At 36.7% G+C, this 21424-nt stretch overlaps 4 protein-coding genes and 1 long non-coding RNA gene across 10 annotated transcripts; 1 reads left to right on the top strand and 4 right to left on the bottom strand.

Moving 5' to 3' along the window:
- On the bottom strand, positions 1867–5164 carry LOC109715287. Of its 3 annotated transcripts, XR_002217570.1 has the most exons (4): positions 4927–5164; positions 4527–4607; positions 3382–3453; positions 1867–2440 (listed from the first exon to the last, which is right to left on the bottom strand). It is a non-coding gene; the product is annotated as an uncharacterized LOC109715287 (long non-coding RNA). The 3 variants fall into 3 exon arrangements; XR_002217568.1 differs by lacking the exon at positions 4927–5164 and having other exon boundaries at positions 4527–4920; XR_002217567.1 differs by lacking the exons at positions 4527–4607; positions 4927–5164 and having other exon boundaries at positions 3382–4518.
- On the bottom strand, positions 6394–7318 carry LOC109715285. The gene is made up of 2 exons (XM_020240221.1): positions 7068–7318; positions 6394–6967 (listed from the first exon to the last, which is right to left on the bottom strand). Exons 1-2 carry the CDS (start codon positions 7266–7268, stop codon positions 6788–6790), a joined length of 381 nt encoding a protein of 126 aa, XP_020095810.1. The 5' UTR covers positions 7269–7318; the 3' UTR covers positions 6394–6787.
- LOC109715286 lies at positions 8863–10939 on the bottom strand. The gene is made up of 3 exons (XM_020240222.1): positions 10780–10939; positions 10498–10635; positions 8863–9206 (listed from the first exon to the last, which is right to left on the bottom strand). The coding sequence occupies exons 1-3, from the start codon at positions 10868–10870 to the stop codon at positions 9190–9192; spliced, it is 246 nt and encodes an 81-aa protein (XP_020095811.1). The 5' UTR covers positions 10871–10939; the 3' UTR covers positions 8863–9189.
- On the bottom strand, positions 11808–18390 carry LOC109715744 (DNA polymerase eta). Of its 3 annotated transcripts, none has more exons than XM_020240886.1 (14): positions 18267–18390; positions 17523–17643; positions 17335–17446; positions 16838–17005; positions 16455–16619; positions 15847–15950; positions 15568–15696; positions 14997–15120; positions 14669–14782; positions 14302–14493; positions 13733–13841; positions 13501–13655; positions 12594–12684; positions 11808–12486 (listed from the first exon to the last, which is right to left on the bottom strand). In XM_020240886.1, exons 1-14 carry the CDS (start codon positions 18340–18342, stop codon positions 12230–12232), a joined length of 1917 nt encoding a protein of 638 aa, XP_020096475.1. In that variant the 5' UTR covers positions 18343–18390; the 3' UTR covers positions 11808–12229. The 3 variants fall into 3 exon arrangements, 2 of the variants coding, with proteins under 2 accessions (XP_020096475.1, XP_020096476.1); XM_020240887.1 differs by having other exon boundaries at positions 15568–15687; XR_002217748.1 differs by having other exon boundaries at positions 12409–12486; positions 12594–12649.
- Positions 19463–21113, top strand: LOC109715838. 2 transcript variants are annotated; one of them, XM_020241033.1, is made up of 3 exons: positions 19463–19494; positions 19613–19928; positions 20827–21113. In XM_020241033.1, exons 2-3 carry the CDS (start codon positions 19617–19619, stop codon positions 20911–20913), a joined length of 399 nt encoding a protein of 132 aa, XP_020096622.1. In that variant the 5' UTR covers positions 19463–19494; positions 19613–19616; the 3' UTR covers positions 20914–21113. The 2 variants fall into 2 exon arrangements, with proteins under 2 accessions (XP_020096622.1, XP_020096621.1); XM_020241032.1 differs by lacking the exon at positions 19463–19494 and having other exon boundaries at positions 19574–19928.

Below are 21424 nucleotides of genomic sequence, written 5' to 3'. Positions count from 1 at the left end.
ATCGCCAAAGTACTCTTTTGATGATTTTTGATTCAAATTTCTTAAATTATTGTAATCAAGTCAATTTAGTTGACTAAATTTTGATATCTCGCTAATAACAAATAATATAAAAATATTGTGATTATAGTGTGATAGTAATTAAGATATCATACCACTTCCACATCCAATACTTCAGTATTCAGCCAAATTTGAAAACCAAAATACCACGCGAGGACCAAATGCGTATTTAGCCTCTCTTTTAATTTTTTTTTTGAATATTATGTGCGCATCTTGGTTAGAAATTAATGAAAGTGAGAAGGTCAAATAAGGAGCCATAGCATCAACTTTAGCGGTTGTGGACTTACTATTCAATGGTCCTCTAAGTAAAAGCTTGTTAATAATTAACTTGGGTTTTTTAAAAATTTCTTTGGTTGATACAATACGAAGACTTTATTGTAAAAGCGATCAATTTATTTCACTCAATGTATTACCAATACTCCACTATCACATTTGTGTAATTTAATTAAACTGAACACGATCGAGCTGAGCTTTGTTAATAAATAAACGTAGCTAAATTTTGAGCCAAATATATAATCTTTGGCTTTTAAAAAAGAGTGGTTTAAAACTTGTCAGCTTTGATTTGACCGTTTATCAAAAATGGGGAAATTTTCTTCCTTGTTAGTGGTGATTTAACAGTTGGCTAAACCTAGAGTTGAAAACTTGAAATACGCTCCCTTATAGGATGGACGGATGGCTACATAGAGCATTGTACGGAGTTGATCTACTCAACAAATCCATAGAAATTTTACAAATTCTGAATAAAAAATAAATTCTTTATTTTCAACTTAAAGCGAGCGAAAAACGAAAACTTGATAAAACACGCGACTCATTGTGAGCTTAAGCACGAGGTTCACGAGGGCCGCTTCACGACTGCATTAGTGGAAGTCCACTTTCATTATAATATTTTATTTTTCTACATAAATGCTACTATATAACATTTTATTTTTAGATATGAATATATGAGTAATCTATAATAATATAAAATAGGAGTAAATATATATAATAGTTTTTCATTTCTTTTTCTTTTTTTTTTCTTTCAACCAAATATTTATAATGGAAAATTTTTCTATTCCTCCAAAGAAAATACTAAAGGGTGAAAATTTGTTTTCCTTCGAAAAATTTTTTCCACAGTTTTATGTTGAACCAGACAGCCTCTTAGTATTCGAAGTTCTAAAATCAATAATAAATTCTAGCAATAAAACTAGATTTTTGTTGTCAGAACAAATTAAAACTACTTTTTTCTTTTACCAATCATACATAGTGCAGTTGACAAAGAGTTTAGTAATAAGTGATCAAAATTTTAGGTTCGATAATAAATTTTAGTAACAAAACTGGCTTTTTGTTACTACAGCAAAATTTGTCTTTTTAATCAACCATATCAAGCACAGTTAGTTAAGAATTTGATGATTAATATTCAAGACTATAAGTTTGAAGTATATTTACTTCACATTTCTAACCGAGTTTATTTCTGAAAAAATTAATCAGGGTAGCTTGCTACCACTCTCTCTCTCTCTCTCTCTCTCTCTCTCTCTCTCAAAAAAAAAAAAAAAAAAATCTTTTGAGTACACAATCAGTTGAGATGTAGTAACCCAAAATATGTAGTTTTCCCCCAAACCAAGACTTAATTGTTAGCAAGTAATATCCACAGCAGGGCTAAACATCAAAGATTCGCATCAAATTGCCCTTTCATACTTGATTATTTCCTCTAGCTTAAACCTTCACTATACAATATCCCTTGTTGAAAACCATTCTTCATGCTTTGCATAACTTTGGTTCTAGAAACCAATGTGAGTCAATTTCAAGTCACGATCATGCAGGATTGTTAAAGATGATATAACAAAACATGTTTTCGCAAAGAGGAGAAATACTCAAGTTCCAAGTGTCACTGGAACAAATAAGGATGTAGGGTACCATTACATTTTCTTTATCCTAAATTCCGAAAGATCGAATATCAGACCAGGCCACATGAAACTATCAGCAATAGAACAGATTATGGAGAATGACTATTGTTCAGAAATATTCTAAAATCTAGATTCCAACAGCTGAATCTCTGATCTCCTCTCTCATGCCTCCCTTCTTCTCTTGGTGTTCTTTCACTTCCTGCTACACAGTATCTTCAGTTATCTCACTAAAGAACCTTCCTCTTCCCAAATGTAAGAAAAATAATCTCTTTATGAAACTGTCAAGCAATTTATGCTGCAGTAGAAGAGTAGTGGTCATGTTGTTAATGTATGAAAAATGTGCTATAAAGGAGTTGGATTTTCTCACTCAATTCAGGTTTTTCTTCTTCTTTTTCTCACTCCTCAGAGGAATTCCATTCTGTCATTTAAACCAACTAACACAGATTCTTCCTCATATTCAATGCTAAAGTCTACTGCACAGTAATCTTACTGGAGATCTCCTGCAACAAACCAACAAATCACACTTCATTAAGAAAAAGATGGTTGTTACATGAGTATAACTTGCACAAGTGTGTTTTCATCTAGCATAAGATTTAGGTCTTTCGGGCCGACAAAGTCTTCTGTGTGCCAATCTTACCATTTAAGGATCAGCCCAATTACATAATCGCATGCAAGATTGATTATGTCAGAACAAAGGCATTTAAGTAATTTTGTGACAAATGAGATGAAATCGTGCGAAACGGCGAGTATGTTTAGTCGGCATGCAATGCACTGTGTATGATAGGAGCATCAGGGAGAAGATTTTCTCCATTGGCTCATCGAATTGTTTAACTCTAAATTTGAAGTAACCACAAAATGGCTTGACTTGATCTGACATGATATGAGTGGTTGCTGTTGGATAATCACCATCAACAGCTTGAAGGCACCCAAAGTGGCTTTCATTCTGGGAATGAAGGTCCACATAAAGGTGGTAGTGGGATAAGTTATTGATAAAAGTTGTACATCATTGTAGATTTTACCAGCAAAATTAAAACCCTAAACCAAGTAATCATTTCTCGAGTCCACCATCTAGGAGGATTTAAGTAGCCCAAAAACGAGACAAAGTTCCTATTAGTGCACACATCAGTGTCTTCTTCTGTACTAAGTACCTACTGTATGATTCCTGCTCATAGGACCCATTAATTTTTAAGAAATGTACACAAGAAAACCAACTTCAACTCATAGGATTTTTTTTTTTTTCTTGGGTTGTTAATTATGAAATTCTAGCTTATTACCTTGATGAGCAGTTTGGAAGTGTTGATGACGAGAACCAAGATGTCTTACACTAACAAGTAACAAGATGGAAATGAAAAATCAATTCACCAATGATGGAATAATAACTATTTAATAAAAGAACTAAATTAATCTCCATGGGCAGAGGCTTATCAGCTAATTCTCTGACCTTTAGACGGAATTTATACCAAGTCCTAGCTCTGCGAAAAGGTTGTTGCAGTTGATTGGTACATCAATACATCTAATAGAGAAGAAGAGAGCAAACAAAAAAGCACAATTAGGAAATAGACATTTTACACGGTCTTATTTTCTAATCCAGTGAGAACAGATGAAAAAAGAAAAGCGAATAACATGTATCTACATCAGCGATTTCACATTACATATAACGGAGAACATCGTAACAAGCAAGACACTTGAACTACCACAGATATTTCCACGTTAGAAAATCTAAATCTGAAATAGTCAAAACTCGTAAACAATGTCGTAAGAATTTACTCTATACCTCCTGCTTCTTGTGACCGATACCCAGATTCTTACGATGGACTAGTAAGAAAGAAAGTGACACATCAATTTAGCTTACTATCCAAGATCCAGGAATAAAAATTCCTGGAGCCAACTTTCATTTGCTACATTTACTATTAGGAAAAAAAAAAACCTTTCATCTGCAACATTTACTACCAGAAAAATCGGCAGTAAGTCTCAGGGACAATAATTGACCTTAAAATTAAACCAGCAACAACTGTGAGATATTTGTCACATAACAATCGAATAGCCTAGCTAACAATTTAAAGCTTTCCAAGAACTGTGGGAGAGTAACCTTACTCCTTAATTGAAACAGCTGATAACGACAGCGTTGCCCTAGGCTTGAGAGCTTACTAGTCTTTGCTAACTTACACAAATGAAGATTCTTCAATACGAAAAACCACACGAAAGGTACATCTCAAAAGTAGTCACAAAATGGAGCCCAAATCCAAAAGTATTCCAACTACCATGCATAATGAAAGCACCAGCATTACAGATTTGAAAATAGCCATATCAAGATGCTCCCCACTGGTGATTATCTTTATGCCAATTAATTCGTGCTTCGAGACGCAACCTTAGGGTAATGGCACAATAGATCGCATAAAGTCAATAATGAGCTGGATGGGGACACAAACAAACTAAACACACTAGAAGAAGAGTCAGCAACACGATTCATATAGTGAAACCACAGCTTCAAAAAGAAGAATAGTACTCAAAAAGATATACTACATAAAACCAACTTAAAAGGAGTGCAGTCTCCGAACAGTTATTTTTGAAGATTCTAACTTACACCTGTAGATAGGGTAATATGAGATCATCTAATCAATAGACGGACCATGGATGACATTGACTGCGCTGCTCGAAAGGTGCAATCTGTTGGTAGATTGAGCAAGAACACTTGAAATAATAGGGTTGGATTGGCGTAGATAGTGCAAGATTATGAAAGTTAGTCCTCTAGCTAAGAAAAAGGAAATCAAACTCACAAAGGAATTAGCTTGAATAAACATGAAAATTTATGTTGAACTCTTGTTTGAGCACAGATAAAAAATGCAGAAAGGGTCAATGAGGTGATGAGGTAGCAAAAAAATCTGTTTTTGTTTTTAAGATGATATACTTTGCAGATGTTGAGATGATATAAGCAGGGACAGAGATAAAAAGGGCTAAATATGTTAAATCCATGTATCTTTAGTACCTTACTGCTGCAGCCTTAAGAGTTTTCAAGATATTGATAAACTTCGTTTTCAATGATAAAAGCTTCCCCGCGAAGCCATCCATAAAAAATTTCTTGTTAAAGGTCACAACCTGAATATTTTTATCATGTTGTGCTATCATTTCGACAAATCCATATGAGATCATAACATTTAAAGGCACGAACTTCACGATGACTCATACAGGAAAAGACACATAGTCCAATGTAGAAAGGTGTTTTTTAATACCGTTAAATGAGGAGCTTGGTATGAAATGAAGAATTATTGCTCATTCTCGCCAAATTTTTTCACCGAGTTGTGACAGAATTGGGCAGACAGGATGATGAGGTTGTTGCTGCAACATAGAACCAAAATTTGGTTAGCTCTAACAAAAATCACAATAAATGTATTATTTATGATGATTCCATCCATAAATCCATCTCCTGGGTAAGTACTAGAATTCAAATGATGTAAATAGTAAATACCACAAAAAAAGTGAAAAATATGTTACCCATGAGATCAATCTGATAGGAAAAATGCGTTAATGCATTTAAGATATGGAGAATAGGATACGGTATAATGTGGGAATTTTAACCCATGACTGTTGAAGGTGGGAATCCGAACCCACGACCTAACAGAATGAGGAGAGCCCAGGATTGGCTTTGATAACGTGTTACCCATAAAATCAATGCAATAGAAAACGACCTAGGAATATATTTAACAAGACCTACTCAATAACAATGGTATTAAAGAGAAAAGCCATATACCATATTGTAAAAGTTCTTAGAAAATCCTACAAAAAAGCCCTAAATACTGGGCGGCTTCATCATTGAGGCAGCAGCAAGGGCCACCCATAATGCTCCGTACGTTACTCCTGAAATCCTCCACAACATGCCTGTGGCCATTGCCGGCCTCCGCATGCCTTCGTCCTCCTCCATCGCTTAACACTGCAAAACTCTCTCTCTCTCGTCTCTCTCTCTCTCTCTCTCTCTCTCTCCGCTCTAATGCAGTAAAGGGCCATTGAATCAACGAGCTGGGCTGGGCTGGGCCATAAGCCTCGTCTCTAGCAACTGTATGCAAGCGTGCTTTTAGGAAATGTTTGGCCTCGAAAAATCTCGTAAAACTGCTGTTTAATTAGAACTTGCCTTATAGTCGGAGGTTTTGGATGTATGTCCGGCTTGTACTTCTACAGTAGAAAATTTGTTCAAGGATGGCACTGCTCTTAGAAATACTCGAAATGTCGTCACTCTGATCCAGTCTCTATGACTCTTAAGGAAAACCAGAATAAAAATCACAAGCGAATTGCTGCGCTTCAAACCACGAGGCGGTAAAAGAAGGAATCTCCATCAAATAAAAGAAATAAAGGGGGAGGAAACAACACACAACCATTTGCCCAATTTAATTGGGCTACCACAACAATAGTTTTTTGCATCTTGAGGGCGTTCGTTCAAAGGATTGGGAATCGACCAGGGGAGCACAAAAGCGGCATAAATATCAAATTTTTACAGAGTTGAGAGAAATTCTATACAGAGAAATGGCATAATCACTTCAGAGTACCCGAGCGACAAACGAAAACAGAAACTGAAATTTCATACCTAGAACCGGCACAATCACTTCAGTGTATATAAGTTTGCAAGTAAAATGACACTCGCGTACTGATAGCAGATTCGCAGTATTTACATACAACTAAACACTAAACATGAAGGAATCATTATTCTTTTTCCTCTGTTCCTGAGACCCGAAAAAAAAAAAAAAAGCACACCATTCTAACATTGTCGCTTCCAAATCACCAAACGAACCCAAAAAATATTCTTACTGAAGCATATTTTGGCATCTCAAACACAGATAATAGCGACACCCCTGCTTTTACTTCTGTTTAGTGCTATCATCGGCGGTTTGTTTGGGCAGGGGCTGAATCCTAACATAAGGCTTTCTTGTGAGCGTCTCCCCTTTTAGCGCAGCGACGTATCTATCGTTAGTGTCCTGTTTCCTCTGCAGCTCCCCGAGGAACTCCGCCAACCTCTCCTTGTTGACTTGCCCCATCATCTGCTCTCAAAATTCAGGTACTTGTATAATATTTTGAATCAAAAGAAAATTGAAGTTCGGAAGAACCAAAGAAATGGGAGAGGGAGAGGGATATACATACGGTGGATTCTGGGCGGGCGGTGGAGCGGAGGTGGGCCTCGAGCTGGTCGGCGCGGGAGCTGGTGGCCTGCATGACGCAGAAGCCGAGGACGCCGGGGACGACGCCGCAGAGGGTCGCGAACGCCACGAAGAAGGGCTTGGAGTCCCGCGTCCGCCGCACCAGCCACCGCCACGTCGGGCTCTTCTCCCACAGGATCGACATCTCCCCTCTCCTCCCCTCCGCCCCCCCCCGCGCCGCCGACCTGACCTAATTAATCAATCCATCTGTGCTCCGGCTAGGTCCACCTAGGGATGGAAACGGGGCGGATCCGGATGCCGGAGGTTTCTCCCGCTTTATTTCTTGTCGGATCCGAACTGATTCGGATTCGGTAAATTTTATTTCTGTTTTTACCGCCGTTTACCGATCAATGACAGAGAGGATCGGGGTGACAGCCAATTTTTTTTTTTACAGATTTTAAGCGAATCAGAATGGATCAAAGTGGGTTCGCCTCCTACTTCATTTACTTGGCGGATCGAAACGGATTCAAAACAAAACTCCACCAACCCGGATCCATTTGCATCTCTAATTATGTCTAATGCTACAACTTGCTAGCTATTGGGCTAGCTTACCAACTAGGGAGTCCACCAACCCGGATCCATTTGCATCAGTATGTCTAACGCTACAACTTGCTAGCTATCGGGCTAGCCTACCAACGAACGGGTCCATTAACCCCAGCGTCAGTTATTAATCGGACCGGCAATGCAGCTCATTGTCCTTCGTCTCCATATAGCTCGAACAAATCTATTTTATAATTTTTACTATTTAAAATTTTAGACCATCTCAAATATAAAAAAAAAAAAATCTATATTTTATAAATTTTAATTATTAGATTAAAATTTTAATTTTTTATTCTTTTTTCAACTTTTCATCACAATCTAGTTTATTATTCACGAGTCAGCTGAATATATATTTAAGCTCGATATTTTAACAAGACGTCTCGAATTCGACTTTGTTTAATAAATAAACGAACACAAGCCGACCTTAACTCGCTCTTGTTTGGTTTGTTGACGAACCTAGTTATTATATAGAGAACCAAATAACAAAGCTCTAACCCAGCCCGATGGGCGGAAACGTGTACAAAGCCCATTAACAGATGTTAAAAACAACCCGAAAACAAAATTTAAGCAGAACCCGCAACCCAGGGGAATTGTCGCCCAGCTCTATAGAGCAACAGCACATAGAAGTAGACAAATATGTCACAACCAAAGTATTGCGATATAGGTAACGTGATATTACATACGAAAAAAATAAAGCATTTTTCCATCATATTTTTCTCAAGTAATATAATTTTTCTACATATCCAAACAAAGCCAGAAACATATTTGACACGCATACAATATTCATGTAGTAAACCGCAACAATAGGCGACATAAACACAATGTATGCAGTAAACCGCAACAATAGGCGACATAAACACACAATGGATATATTAGGTGCAACTGCCATGCGGCACAAGCACTAAACCTGCAAGAAACTAGAGAGTATGAACTAACAGCATGTTGAAGGTCTTGAACCAACCCAGAAACTTAAGAAGCAAATAAATAAAGATACCCACTACATTATGGTTCAAAAAATTATAACCAAACTATCGTATGACAGAGTAATAATAAGCTAAACCATCAGATAGTTAAGTGCAATTTTTTCAACAAGAGAGAAAAAGAGAAAAATGGTGATACATTATGTCACGAGTGAGCTTTTTAAAGTTCCTTTATTTATAGAAATAGAGAGAGCATGATGAAAGCAGAGACTAGTATAATTGCCTAAGATGAAGTGAAAGATCAGTATGCATTGCTGGAAAGAAACATTGTTCGACCAAGTGGGCGAAAAACACATCACTGGAGAAGAGATTATGAAATGAAAGCAGCTGCTCAGCCAGATAACAACATTAACACACTTACAAAAAGTAGCAGCTGGCCGAAAATATGCACCTTAATTCACACATGACACTGGTATTTCTCGCACGAGTTAAAAACACAGAATTACTGTTTCTGATACTTATTGAAAACAAAGTATATTCCAAACGATCTTTTATGGACTGGAAGATGCTAATAAATCACTTGCAAAAGTTGCAGCATTCGAAGCACTAATCTTCATCATCATCTGCAAGAAATTTAAAAAAACTTGAAGAGTTAAATTCTGAAATATAGGTATTAAAGTTTTTATGGATAAAGTTCCAACGACGGTAGAAAGTGCTAAGAACACAAACTGTGTTTAAGTTAAAGAACTGTTACATGATCTTTGAACCCATCTCTTTGGTTGAAATCATTTGGCAATGATAAAAAGCAATCCACCAGAATATAAAGCGCTAGAGTAGCAGCTTATCTACTAACTAAAAGCCTTAAGTTATTAGCACGAATAAGCACAATATGAGACAAAATGATGTGTCTTATCACGGTTCCTACGAAATAGCTACTTCAAAAGAATCTGCAAGATTAGTTAAGCCAGGATTCAGTAAATAGGTTTTCTGTAGCAGTCTCTAGTAACTGATGTTCTACGCATCTATTAGCTACAGATTGGTTATTTTATTCTGCACTTGTTTTGAGCACAAGTTAAAACTGCGTTTTCCAATAGTATGTCAAGGACAAAAGATAAGAATCTCCAATTACATACTTTACAAAAGTACCTTATTGCAAGAAGTAGACAACATGAAATGTTCAAATATCAATAAACTTCAAACAATTACTTAGCTTTGCAGAGAAACAAAGCATATATGTTAAAAAATGAAACAGTTCAACTTCGACACCACTTGACTTCAGTTCTTCAACATAACTTTGACCAAAAATCTTAAACATTCTTAAGATGTTAACATCCCCCAATATTGTTAACATCATAACAATATTGATCGGATACCTCATAGGCGGTTGACACGCGCTGCGGGTACTTTCAATTCGCATTTATAAGTAATTATAATTTCAGGTCAATGACAACAAGCCACATTTATACGCAGATGTTGGTTGCAGACTTGCAGCAGTTCTATTCATGAGAAAAACTGTTTTTTTTTTTTTTTAAGAGAAAGATAGCATGCTACCCGCTTCGTTTATTTCATTTAGAAATAAACTTAGCTAGAAATATGAATCAACTAGGATTCGAACTTGGGTTTCAAATACCAACCACCAAGCCCTTTTGCCACTTGCGTCAGGTACGGTCGGTTCATGAGAAAAACTGTTGGTGTCTTTTCGATTAGCATTTTAACCAAAAGCAATTATGTACCTCAAAATAATATACAAAAGTTGAAACAGCGCATTCGTAGCCTCAGTTTAGTTATCAACATTCATATTTGAGTCATATCCTTTTCAGTTCGCAAGCCACAAAAATTATCATTCCTAAATTCGATTCTACAAACCAAAATGTGGCAGAGATCAGAAGGAAGATAAGAAGGAGAGGAGAGGACCGAAGTATCTGCGCTCGTTGGCGGCCTTGGCCTTTTCGAGCATCTTGTCGAGGTCTTGCTTGAGCTTTTCGTCCCACTTCACCAGCTGGTTCACGAACACCACCCCCAGACCCATCCCCAGAACGTGCTCCCACGGATCTGAAAATGTAGAACCAAACAAACAAACAAACAACAACAAGAAGAATAGGAAGATCGATCAAACGAACGAATTCAAAGGAATTCCACGGCGAAATCTACAAGAGCGTAGAGATTTAGGTTAGGGTTTTGTAAGGGGCTTCGTACGGCGCATGTAAGGGAGTTTGCGGAGGGCGTTGGAGTACATCTGAGTGCCCAGACCCAGCAGGGCGCCGATGAGCGTCGCAGTCGCCGGCATCTTCTTTTCTCCCCTTTCCCCTCGACTCCTCTCTCTGCGCGAAGAAGGGCTTCCGCGTGCGTATCTATGCGGTAAAATTGCACTGCTAGTCCCTCAACTTTCACAGTGTTTTGCTTTGATCCTTGAACATTTAGTCAGGGCTTTTTTTTTGCATTTAGTCCCTAGAAATTTCTTTTTCACAAATAATCCCATAAAATTTATATTTGTAAGATTGACCATTGACACTATCCTCGCCACGTAAGTGTCACACGAACGCCACATAGATGGGGTGATAGGTTAAGATGAATATAATAAATAATTCACCGTGTTTGTAGAAAATTTTTTGCACAAAATATTTTTAAATTTGACATTTTTAAGTTTTCCAATTTCGAACAATATTTTATTTTAGTCCTTATTTAGACTGCACCATTAAGATTGCAAGTCAATGAACTATCGAATTGAAATATGTGATAAAATAATTTGCCTCTGCTTAAAAATATAATTTGCACGCACCAATATATCACTAAGCATTCAAGTATCGCATATAATTTTTTTGATGATTAATATCTTAAAATCAAAATCTGACTCAATAGATGCAACCTGTTATCTAAAGGGTTTGCATACAAAAAAATCACAATTTTTGAAGACCTAGGCATTTGGTAGTGTAAAAAGTCAACAATATGGAAAAAAAAAAAAGAAAAAAAAGAAGAACTGTTTGATTCTTAAGAAAACAATGTTCAAAATTTATAATTTTTGACAAAAAAGAAGTGTTATTTTGATTCTTTTTTTTTAAAAAAAAGATGTCCAAAATTTATAATTTTTGATATCATACAACGAAGAACACGAACTTCGAATCAATGTAAGCCAGTATGGAAAGAAGCTTGTGAAATTTTTGCAGAACAGCATTTTTTTATAGAAATGAGAGATTTGGCAACAATTCAACAAAAAAACAGCAGGATACGGGTGCTCAGATTCATATTTTTGGCCACTTCACTATTGTCTAATCTGATAAAAGTGATACAAACTTTAGTTTATATATACATAAGTTCACTTACGTACCAAATTAAAAATACATAATGAAATGACTTTACATAACTGCATTAACGATAGAATCCAATCCAACGTCTGAGATTCTACGCATCTACTTTTGCCAACAACCTGATTTTATGCGTTACTTACATCCCTTGTTTACCCAAGGCTACAGCTTCTCTATTCAGTTGGTCCAATGAGCCGCAAAGCCGTTGTAATTGCGATTGCGATGCAGAACATGTGAATTCAAATATGAATGGGAACCCTCTTAAGAGGAGAGAAGAGACATATGTATGCTTCAATGCTGGAACAACAGCAACATCCTTTTGCGCAGTTGAATCCAACACCTTGTTATGTCTTTTTCACTGGCGAGAAGTAATGGGCAATACTAGAACCTCGCTTGGTCATGTTTGTACGCTTTGTAGCAGAATGAAGCCAGCCGCGAACTTCTCTTTGGATCTCCAAAGGCAGCTCATCAATAACAGATGGATCGACATCTTCTACATTGAAATTCCAAATTTCATGTTGTTGTGCAGTTTGATTGCTACGAGCGGTAGCATCGTCGCAACCCTCAGAAGGGCCTTCTTGCTGTTCTGTTTGATTCCTTTCTGAAAGGTTGCCCCACGTTAAAATATTATTCCTTTTCATTGAGGTATATATTATATTTTAAGTTACTTCGGTCCACAGAGATGAAAGAAAGAAGAGCCACCCTAACCTAAATGATCTTGATTGAGATCACCAAACGCTCTTTTTCGGGTTGAGGAAGATTCACTGCCAGGAAAGAACTTCAAAATAGAATAAGGTTCCTGCCAAAAATATAATAAAGCAGTAAGATGCAGCAATAGGAAGATCAAATGCAGTACGTCTCATAGAAGGTAAAGTTACTGCCAAGTTTGTAATCTAAATGTCTTAGGAAACTTTTGAAGTAGCAAGCATAGATAATTATGCATAGATGGCCATATTCTTTTCCCCATTTGCTAGAGATATAGGGATTGGCTCCTAATAAGTGCATTTTTTTTCTTTTTTTTCTCTTTTTCCGAACTGATGGAAGAGGAAGATGTATTTCGTGTAATGTGCTTGTGGTATCACGCTTGTCATGCTAACTTATAGGAGCAGTGTCATACGCACACGACGAAAATGCAAAAAGACGCAACAAATGATACCTTGATCACATGAGCAATCATTTTGTCCAGCATGTTTAGGTTAGCCAGTACATTCGGTTCAGTGTGCTTTTAACAACTCATATGCATTTCTAGCCCGAGTGCAGAATCGAGCGAGCTCGGAAGCCAGTTAACAGGTTAACCAGACCAACTGAGCAGTCCAACTGAGCTCAGCCAACAATGCTTCTAAAGCATAAAAATTGAGCTTTCATTTTCTTCCTTACATTCATAAGAGCGGCACCAATATCGGGTTTTCTCAATACTTCCCATAAACATTTTATAAACACCGACACAATCAAAGGTAGATATTCTGTCATTGATATAATAAAACTCGACACAATAATGTTCTTCAATTTGACACTATCAGAGCGTGCTAAAACGAAAAATGACCTGATAATGCTCAAATGAACATCATGAAAACAAGGCAGGTTTGTTAGTAAAATTATGGGAATAAGAGCTGACCTTTTCTTTCAGTTTCTTCTGTGATGCACCAATCCCTTGAGCCGGATTAGCTTTATCTTGGACAGTTTGATTGCTATGATTTTCATTCTCTTTCTCCTGACAAGCAGGTTGATCTACATTATCACTTTGAGTAGCTGCCATGCATCCTTCATTTTCTAAACCAGCATCTGATGTGTAAGTAGTTGGAAACAGAAAATGAGTAGAAAAGTGGGGAAAAAAAAAAGGAATGTACCATTTTTAGGAGACTTCGAAATGCTTTCTGGAATGAGCACATCAGAATTGTCCGATGACATGGAAGATGAGTTTTCTCCGCGAAAAAATTTTAAAATCGAGCAAGTGCCCTGGCAAAAATATTAGCAAGCAACAACTGAAGTTAGAAGACATCATTCTTTCACTAACTTTTAAAATGCAAATTTTGAGCACAAGCAGGAGAAAGATGTTAGAGGAAAATAAATAAATAAATAACCGCAGTCTTTTACAATTTTGACAATGTACAGAAAACAGAACCACTCAAAAGAATGATGAAAAAGAGAGAAACTAACTGCGCTATACAGCTTGGCAAAACAGACCTTTAGAAAAAGCTAAAAAGAGGCTTTTGGCATTCTCGATATGATTGCGATGAGGCAATTAAAAAGTGCTATAAGTTCAGTAAATATATGTCATAGAAATAAGTCATATTAGTACAAACTAAACAATCATGATGAGGCTATAGAATTTTGCACGAACATATAGGCACAGTAAATTTTGCAAATTTTGCCATGTAAGGACTCAACATTTTAAGCAAAGTTGCTTTGAACATACACTTGGTATTTCTGATATTTTACTTGCTGAGATGGACAGAGATGTAATGCCCCATCGAATATTTTGTGAACTTAAAAAATCATGAAGGGCCGAATCGAATAGCTTCATTGCATCATCTTGGATTTTTGCAGTCCCATATCGCAATGGGCAAGACTTTGAAGGAAATTTTCTCTGCGAGTCTACACCATTTTCCTGCAAAGAACAAAACTAAATTGCTGATTTATTTATGTACACATAAGATATCTATAATCGGAACATGCACACAAAATGTATGCACGAACAAACATATGTGCAATTAATATTTCTCTTGAAAATGAAATATAGATTCAATCTATACAGTCTGCCAAGTAAATAAATGATTTAGTACCTTATATGCATTAGTATGAAGGGTTAGTGTGTGAGCGACCCGCTTATTCTGATCCAAGTCAAACTGGATACGTTCACTCAACTCTTCACACAATTGATTAAGCCAGCTCCTAACCTAAGCCATCATTGGAATAAGTACGGAGAAAATCAGTGAAATATTTTATAAACAAATCCAACTATTGCTATGTCTTGTACGAAACACATAAGAAACCTATCAACTAAAGAGCTAAAGACAAGTATAAATATTCAGTGAAATAGGGTAAAATGTGTTTCAGTTATGTCGACCATGGTAAGATTCAATGTACAGTAGTGCAAAAGGTTATTCTTACAGAAGCTGTTGTCTTCAATGCTTTTGGACCTGGAAATGTCTTTCCACAACCATGGCTCTTGGGTAGAAGACGGTCCTCAACTTCTTCTCCACTAGTCCCTCTAGCAATCTTCCATAACCATGTGCTAAAATTGGAGGAATAATGAGAACTAAGACACGCTCATTTAGCAGATTTACCAACTTGAAGGTGCTGCTTATGGACCATCAATTATGAGATGAAATGAAAAGCTCTCCAATTATAATAGGCATCCGAAATATCACCAATCCCTTATGACTGAGTAAAATGATGAACTGGTCTTTAGTTGGAAATAAGTCAAAGATCACATGGAACAGTTTGAGCAAAATTATCAAATTGTCTCGCTACTTATGTTTCTTGTCTCTTTCCAACCTATGTGCCATTTGCATACTACTTTCTTATTCTATTTAGGAATTCACAAGTGATGACTAAAAAGAATTAACAAAAAAATTAACAAAACATATTAAGAATTTTGCCCATGATTATAAGCACATTCAGTCACCCAGCTAACAAGCTTCAAACTAAATAATGAAGAAAGACACAAATGTTACAATACCCGGTATTTATGCCATAACACTCTTGTAATTTAGCTTCACTGAAGTTCAGCAAGTCACCAATTGTGTTAACGCCAAGATCAATCTGCAGGGAACAGCCAAGTTTCCCTCCAAGTTGTTTCCTGATTATCCTTGGTTAGTTGGTGATAGGAAAATCAATCATCAAACAAGAGTGCAAAAAAGCTTCTTGTCAAGCATCTGAATATCAGACTATTTCCACAGCACACAATTTGGAGGATCTTTAAAAGAGGGGACATGGAGACAATAGCTTGATATATTACATTTTTTTGACTGGCAAAGAAGACAAGAGATCCATTACTGATGAGGATGGAACGACTGTTTGTTGAGCAGGTTTATGCATTGCACTTGCAAGTTTAGCTAACATCTGCCACGTAACATTTGTGAGCTCAATTAGAGAGAGAGAGAAAGAGAGAAATCTCTTCTAAACTGCGTGCAAGAGAAACTGAACAAAATCATGGATTTCACTTTTGCCACCCTTAAATATTGAGAATTATATGTCACAACTTCAAATAACAAGTTTTCATCACTTCCACCTTCCATCAATGTTTCCTAGGTGATATTTATCATTCCACCTGTAGGTAAATAAAGGTGAATTGCTGGTTTAATATTTGAGGGGACGCACTAAGAAAATCATGATATTTCTTGTAGTTGGTTTCGAAATAGAGAATTTTTTAAAGAAGTTAAGTTTTTTGAAGCGCATATCAAAATTCAGACTTTGCAGGGTTATATTCGTAAGCAGATGATTTGCAGGGGCACTTTACATATGTCCAGAAAGAAGTATTGTAAAGTAGCTTAGACACAGATTACAGGACTGCTAGACATAAAAGAGAAGAGAGCGCTTCAACTTCCTTTAGTATTTGTTACCAACCTTATTGTGGGCAATGCCAGCAGAGCATGTGAATTTGGTCTCTTCCAAAACTTTGACACGTAGTCGTGCTACAATAATAGCTCCACAGGCCAATAACTTATCCTGATAGTCCGCATGGCGCCGAAAGAGCCACTCTCTCACGTTCTTCTCCCTATCGTCATCTTCCTAAACATTATCACCAAGGTAACCATCACAAATGAAAGAAAACTGAAGGAATCAAATGAAGTCGTGATTTGTGAAGATAAGCTTTCTTATCAAATGGATAAGTAAAAATATCTTCCTGAAGTAGCATTACGATATAAATTACATCTTGAAAATAATTTGGTAGCATCTTTCTAGTGCCCATCTTGGAGCACAATTTGAAATTTTAATTTTTATCTTACACTATTGAGGCCCAAGACTTTTGACTTCAGAGCCTCTTCAGGAATCGATTCCAACACCTCGGGAGGAGTTTCTGAGAGCATAGACTTAGCTGCATCCGTAAGGTCAAGATAGACTTCATCAATAGACGCACGCTCACATCTTCCTTTTGTAGATAAGATTGCAACCACCTTAATTTTGAAATCAATTTACACAAATATTACTGAAAATCCTACAAGGATAAACGTATAAAAGGCTCTATTACTAATCAAGTAATCAAATTTTGGAGAAGCTGTTTGACTAGAGCTTTACAGAAACCATCAGACAGCTTCCTGCCGTAGTAGAAGCAGACGCTTCATATTAGAGCTTTTGCTTTTGGGCAGCATAAGCACCAGACTTTTAGCTTGCGAAATGCTTGCTTGCTCCTTTTCAAGGTAGCGGAGTAGTTCCAAAACCCAGGCCAAACAAGTACTTAGTCCATAAAAGGTGAGAGAAATCATCTCGTTTGTCAAGAACAAACCTCGGATCCGGCGCTTCGATATGAATTTAAATCAGCTTTACCACGGGCAACTGGAACCTGAACTAACTGGATATCTGGGCAGACCTTTTTAGCCTCATCTCCTCGCATAGATCTAAGTGAGCTCGGTTAATAGCAACAAAATTTGGTGGTTCTTAACGGTAGAAACTATTATCAGAAATGAAACTAACCGCTTCACGCCGAATTTCCGAGCTTCATAACTAACGGCAATCAAGCCACCACCTTTCCAGTTATTGTATTGTACCACAGCAGTTGGTAAACCCCTTAATTCAGGATTTTTTCGCTGCTCCACTGTAAGCCAAAAAAAAGGACATTTTTTTAAAAAAAAATGCAAAATTACACCTTCAAGACCCATCATCACACATAATGGAGTAACAAACTTAGTAGTTTATTCATTTTACCATAGCAAGATGCAATAAACTTAGAACTATTTAACAGGAGAAGCTCCGATAAACACAAACTATGTCAGCTACTCTTTCTTCCCTATAATTCTGATAAAAAAATGATGATCAAAGATACCTAAATCCTTTTTTCTTTCTCTAAGAATCGCGAGCTCCGCATGGTAGGAAACGGCCCAGGATTAGGCAATCTCGCCTACGCAAAAAGTGAATATCAAGTGAACCACACCACATGCCCCGACTCCGATATCATGTTATACTCAGAATTAGTTTTAAACGCAGTAGAACACAAAATTCTCCGCACACCTAACTGGGATACGAATGGTTTTTGCAATCATGTTAGAAAATGTGCTTCATGATCAAACTGATTGCGAAATCGACCTCAGTGTCTTGTATAAAGACCTCTACTTTCAAATACATCCCAAAAACAACAACACTAAATTTTTCACTACATATCAAATTGGAATTAGGAAAAAAAAAAAAAAAAACTCTAAATCAATGGCTAAGGGGGGGAACCTTGGACGTAGAAACAGTCCATGTCGACGTGCGCGATCACGCGCGGTTCTTGCGGCTCCGGCCGAGCAACTGGCATTATAACTCCCTCTTCCCCTCTCTCTCTCTCTCTCTCTCTCTCTCCCGTTTTCGCTCAAAGCATTGGTAATAATAGAAAGGGAAAATTTCAAAAAAACCCCCTGTGGTTTTACACTTTTTCATTTTAGTACTCTGTGGTTTAAAATGTATCAAGTTAGTACCATGTGATTTCTCACTTTATCACTTTAGTACCCTGTGGTTTAAAGTGTCTCAAGTTAGTACTCTGTGGTTTTGTACTTTATCACTTTAGTACCCTATGGTTTCACACTTTATCACTTTAGTACCTTATGGTTTAAAAATCACAGGGTATTAATTTGATACAAAATTAAAACCGCAGGGTACTAAAGTGATAAAGTGCAAAACCACAGGGTACTAATTTGATACATTTTAAACCACAGGGTATTAAAGTGATAAAGTGAGAAACCATAGGGTACTAACTTGATACATTTTAAACCATAGGGTACTAAAGTGAAAAAATTTGAAACCACAATGGGGGTTTTTGAAATTTTCCCTAGTAGAAAAGAAACAACAACAACAACAACAGCTGAACAAAACCCCGAGAACATCGGGTTTGGGCCGGGCCTGATTTTAGGCCACTTTCCCTTTTTTGGGTCCAAAATTGTGAGGCCCAATTGAGCCTACTAACCTGGGCGAGGACCGATCAGGTGAATTAGGCCCAGTTGTTGATGATGGCCCATTAACCATCTAAGGCTTAGTTTGATAACGCGGTGGTTAAAAATGCTTACGATCTTCTACTTCTTCAATATTTTAAAATCACGATTGACGCATGCGGCCGCAATTTGAAGGCATTGGAGAAATAAAAACAGAAGGTAGTTTTGAATTTTTTGAATCTTCTGTAATGTAAAAATATTGCTTTTAGGTACCAGGTTACTTTTACAGGAACAATATATAAAAGTTAAATTTTATAGAAATATATTCGTCGTTTATTATGTTTATTAAAACCTGTAAGAAATTAATATTTTTTTAAAAAAAATAGAACGATACGGTTGACTGATTATCCATAATACAGTGTAAATATTATGTAGCAGACCTTCTCCCTGTATGCTCTAAAACTCACCACTCGTACAGTCGCGACAATCCCAACGGTCGAATTCCTTGTGTGCAATGTAGAAGTGACCAAGCAACTCCAACGGTAACTTCCCAAACCCCCTCTTCTTTTCCCCTCCCTTTTCTCCCTCCTACTTTCAAATCCATCTCTTTACACTCTCTCTCTCTCTCTCTCTCTCTCTCTCTCTCTCTCTCTCTATTAGAGGCATGGTGGTGGTAGTAGAGCGCGTGATAACGGTGGAGTACCTCGAACCGACGATGTCGCGAGAGCTCCTCGTGAAGTTCCCCGACGCAGCGGCGCTCGGCTTCGACTACGCGCAGAGCGCGATATGGTCTCCGCTGGTCCCCCGAGGACGGCACGGCTCGCAGAAGAGGAAACTCTCCGGTGGCCGGCCCGCGGATATCCTCGGTTCCAGGAAGCTCAAGAAGGTGAAGGCCAAGCTGATCAGCAAGAGCAAGAAGAAGCTGCTTCTGAACAAGAAGCTGGACTTCTCCCCTGCTCCAAGCCCCAACAAAAAGGTAATAATAATAGCCTAAAATTTTTATATATTGGATCTTTAAAAAAAAAAAGAATTTCTTTTTTTTCATTTAGAGCTTGTTTTTTATTTTTTAAGATAAACATTTTGTACATAAAAAGATGTTGGAGTGGACGGTGAATTGATTGCAATTTTTTCATCCAAAATATTTACTCGACGAGCAATCAGTTATTTTTTGCTTTTACACTTTTTTAAAATAAGTTATCATTTATTAGTTAAATAGACGTGCGGTGAGCTAGTCAACTATAGCAAAATAAAAATATTTCCTACGACACATCAAATTACATAGAATTAATATTCAAAAATTGTAAAAAAATAAACGTGATAGTGGAAAAGGCCTAAGTCTACAATAAAAAGGGATTGTATCTACGACCCCTCGTCAAAGGGTTTGTAGGGCTTACTAATTTTTTTTGTGGGGGGTTTTAGTTAAAAATTTGTAAGATTTATTGAGAAAAAGTAGACCTCACATGGCGTAGTTTCGAAATAGCTCTCCAACTTCACTTTAGATTTTTTTTTAAAAAAAAAAACAATGAATAATTTGAATCAAAGAAATTCCAGGTTTATTGGTTCATCCTTACAATCACTTTTAGTATATAAAATTAAAATAATTAACGACTAATAACTAATAGAGCTGTCAAAATTCAATAAAATTTGTAATTTTATTCAACTATTAATAATTGGAATAAAATAAAGAAGTTGAAGAAATGTCCACAAGGAATAAAAAATAACTTAAGGTGCCGATTTCGATTTCGGAATGTTATTCGAAATTGAAATCCAAAATATGGTACTTAAATTAGTGGTTTAATTGAGACGAGAAAGCGAAATTTGTGAAATTAATTTAGATTTTAGATTCAGAGTAGTTATTAATTAAATGGTGGCAGGGATGGGGCAAAGCGTTGAAAGCAGCTGTGAAGCGGTTCAAGGTCCACGGCAAGTCTCCGGTGCAGATGATGCTACCCACTTTATAAATCAACGAAGTTAAATACACTTTTCTTGTATTTTGTTCCTTTTCCTATTATTTTGTTGATTTAATTGTTTTCTCCACGTACGGAATAATGTGCTTTAATTCATCAGTAGATACTGTGTATATCATATTTGTTGGGCTCTTATTAAAGAGTAAAGGAGTGGTGGATTTGTAAAGATGGTGTTGTGATATAGTAGTAGTAATTTGAACCAGTGGTTTCTTTTCATGATTCTTTTGAGTTCAGAAATTTCTTTTATAGTTTCAGTAAAAAGAAATAAATAAAACCAGGCAAAAAAAGAAGAAAAACTTCAAAAACCTTCCTTGTGGTTTCGTAGTTTCTCACTTTAGTACCCTATGATTTTAAGTATATCAATTTGCCCCCCTGTGATTTCGTATTTATATTTTCAATAGCTTTTTCGTTAATATTTCATTAAATTATATACAAAAAACTTTAGATACCCATCTAGATTTATCAAATATTTATTTTAGTACTCTTTAATTTTAACTTTGTCACT

This window comes from Ananas comosus, linkage group 9 (genome assembly GCF_001540865.1).
Source record: "Ananas comosus cultivar F153 linkage group 9, ASM154086v1, whole genome shotgun sequence".
Taxonomy (NCBI): Eukaryota; Viridiplantae; Streptophyta; class Magnoliopsida; order Poales; family Bromeliaceae; genus Ananas; species Ananas comosus.
This window is presented reverse-complemented; position numbering and strand designations above follow the sequence as displayed.

Coding starts and splice junctions, on each gene's coding strand:
- LOC109715286 (XM_020240222.1), bottom strand. CDS start 10,870: ATGCCGGCGACTGCGACGCTCATCGGCGCCCTGCTGGGTCTGGGCACT. Junction 10,636..10,779: donor CAAACTCCCTTACATGCGCC/GTACGAAGCCCC, acceptor CTACATTTTCAG/ATCCGTGGGAGCACGTTCTG.
- LOC109715744 (XM_020240886.1), bottom strand. CDS start 18,342: ATGCCAGTTGCTCGGCCGGAGCCGCAAGAACCGCGCGTGATCGCGCAC. Junction 14,494..14,668: donor TTCATACTAATGCATATAAG/GTACTAAATCAT, acceptor TGTTCTTTGCAG/GAAAATGGTGTAGACTCGCA. Junction 13,842..14,301: donor AAATATCAGAAATACCAAGT/GTATGTTCAAAG, acceptor TATTTTTGCCAG/GGCACTTGCTCGATTTTAAA.
- LOC109715285 (XM_020240221.1), bottom strand. CDS start 7,268: ATGTCGATCCTGTGGGAGAAGAGCCCGACGTGGCGGTGGCTGGTGCGG. Junction 6,968..7,067: donor CCGCCCGCCCAGAATCCACC/GTATGTATATCC, acceptor TTTTGAGAGCAG/ATGATGGGGCAAGTCAACAA.
- LOC109715838 (XM_020241033.1), top strand. CDS start 19,617: ATGGTGGTGGTAGTAGAGCGCGTGATAACGGTGGAGTACCTCGAACCG. Junction 19,929..20,826: donor CTCCAAGCCCCAACAAAAAG/GTAATAATAATA, acceptor AAATGGTGGCAG/GGATGGGGCAAAGCGTTGAA.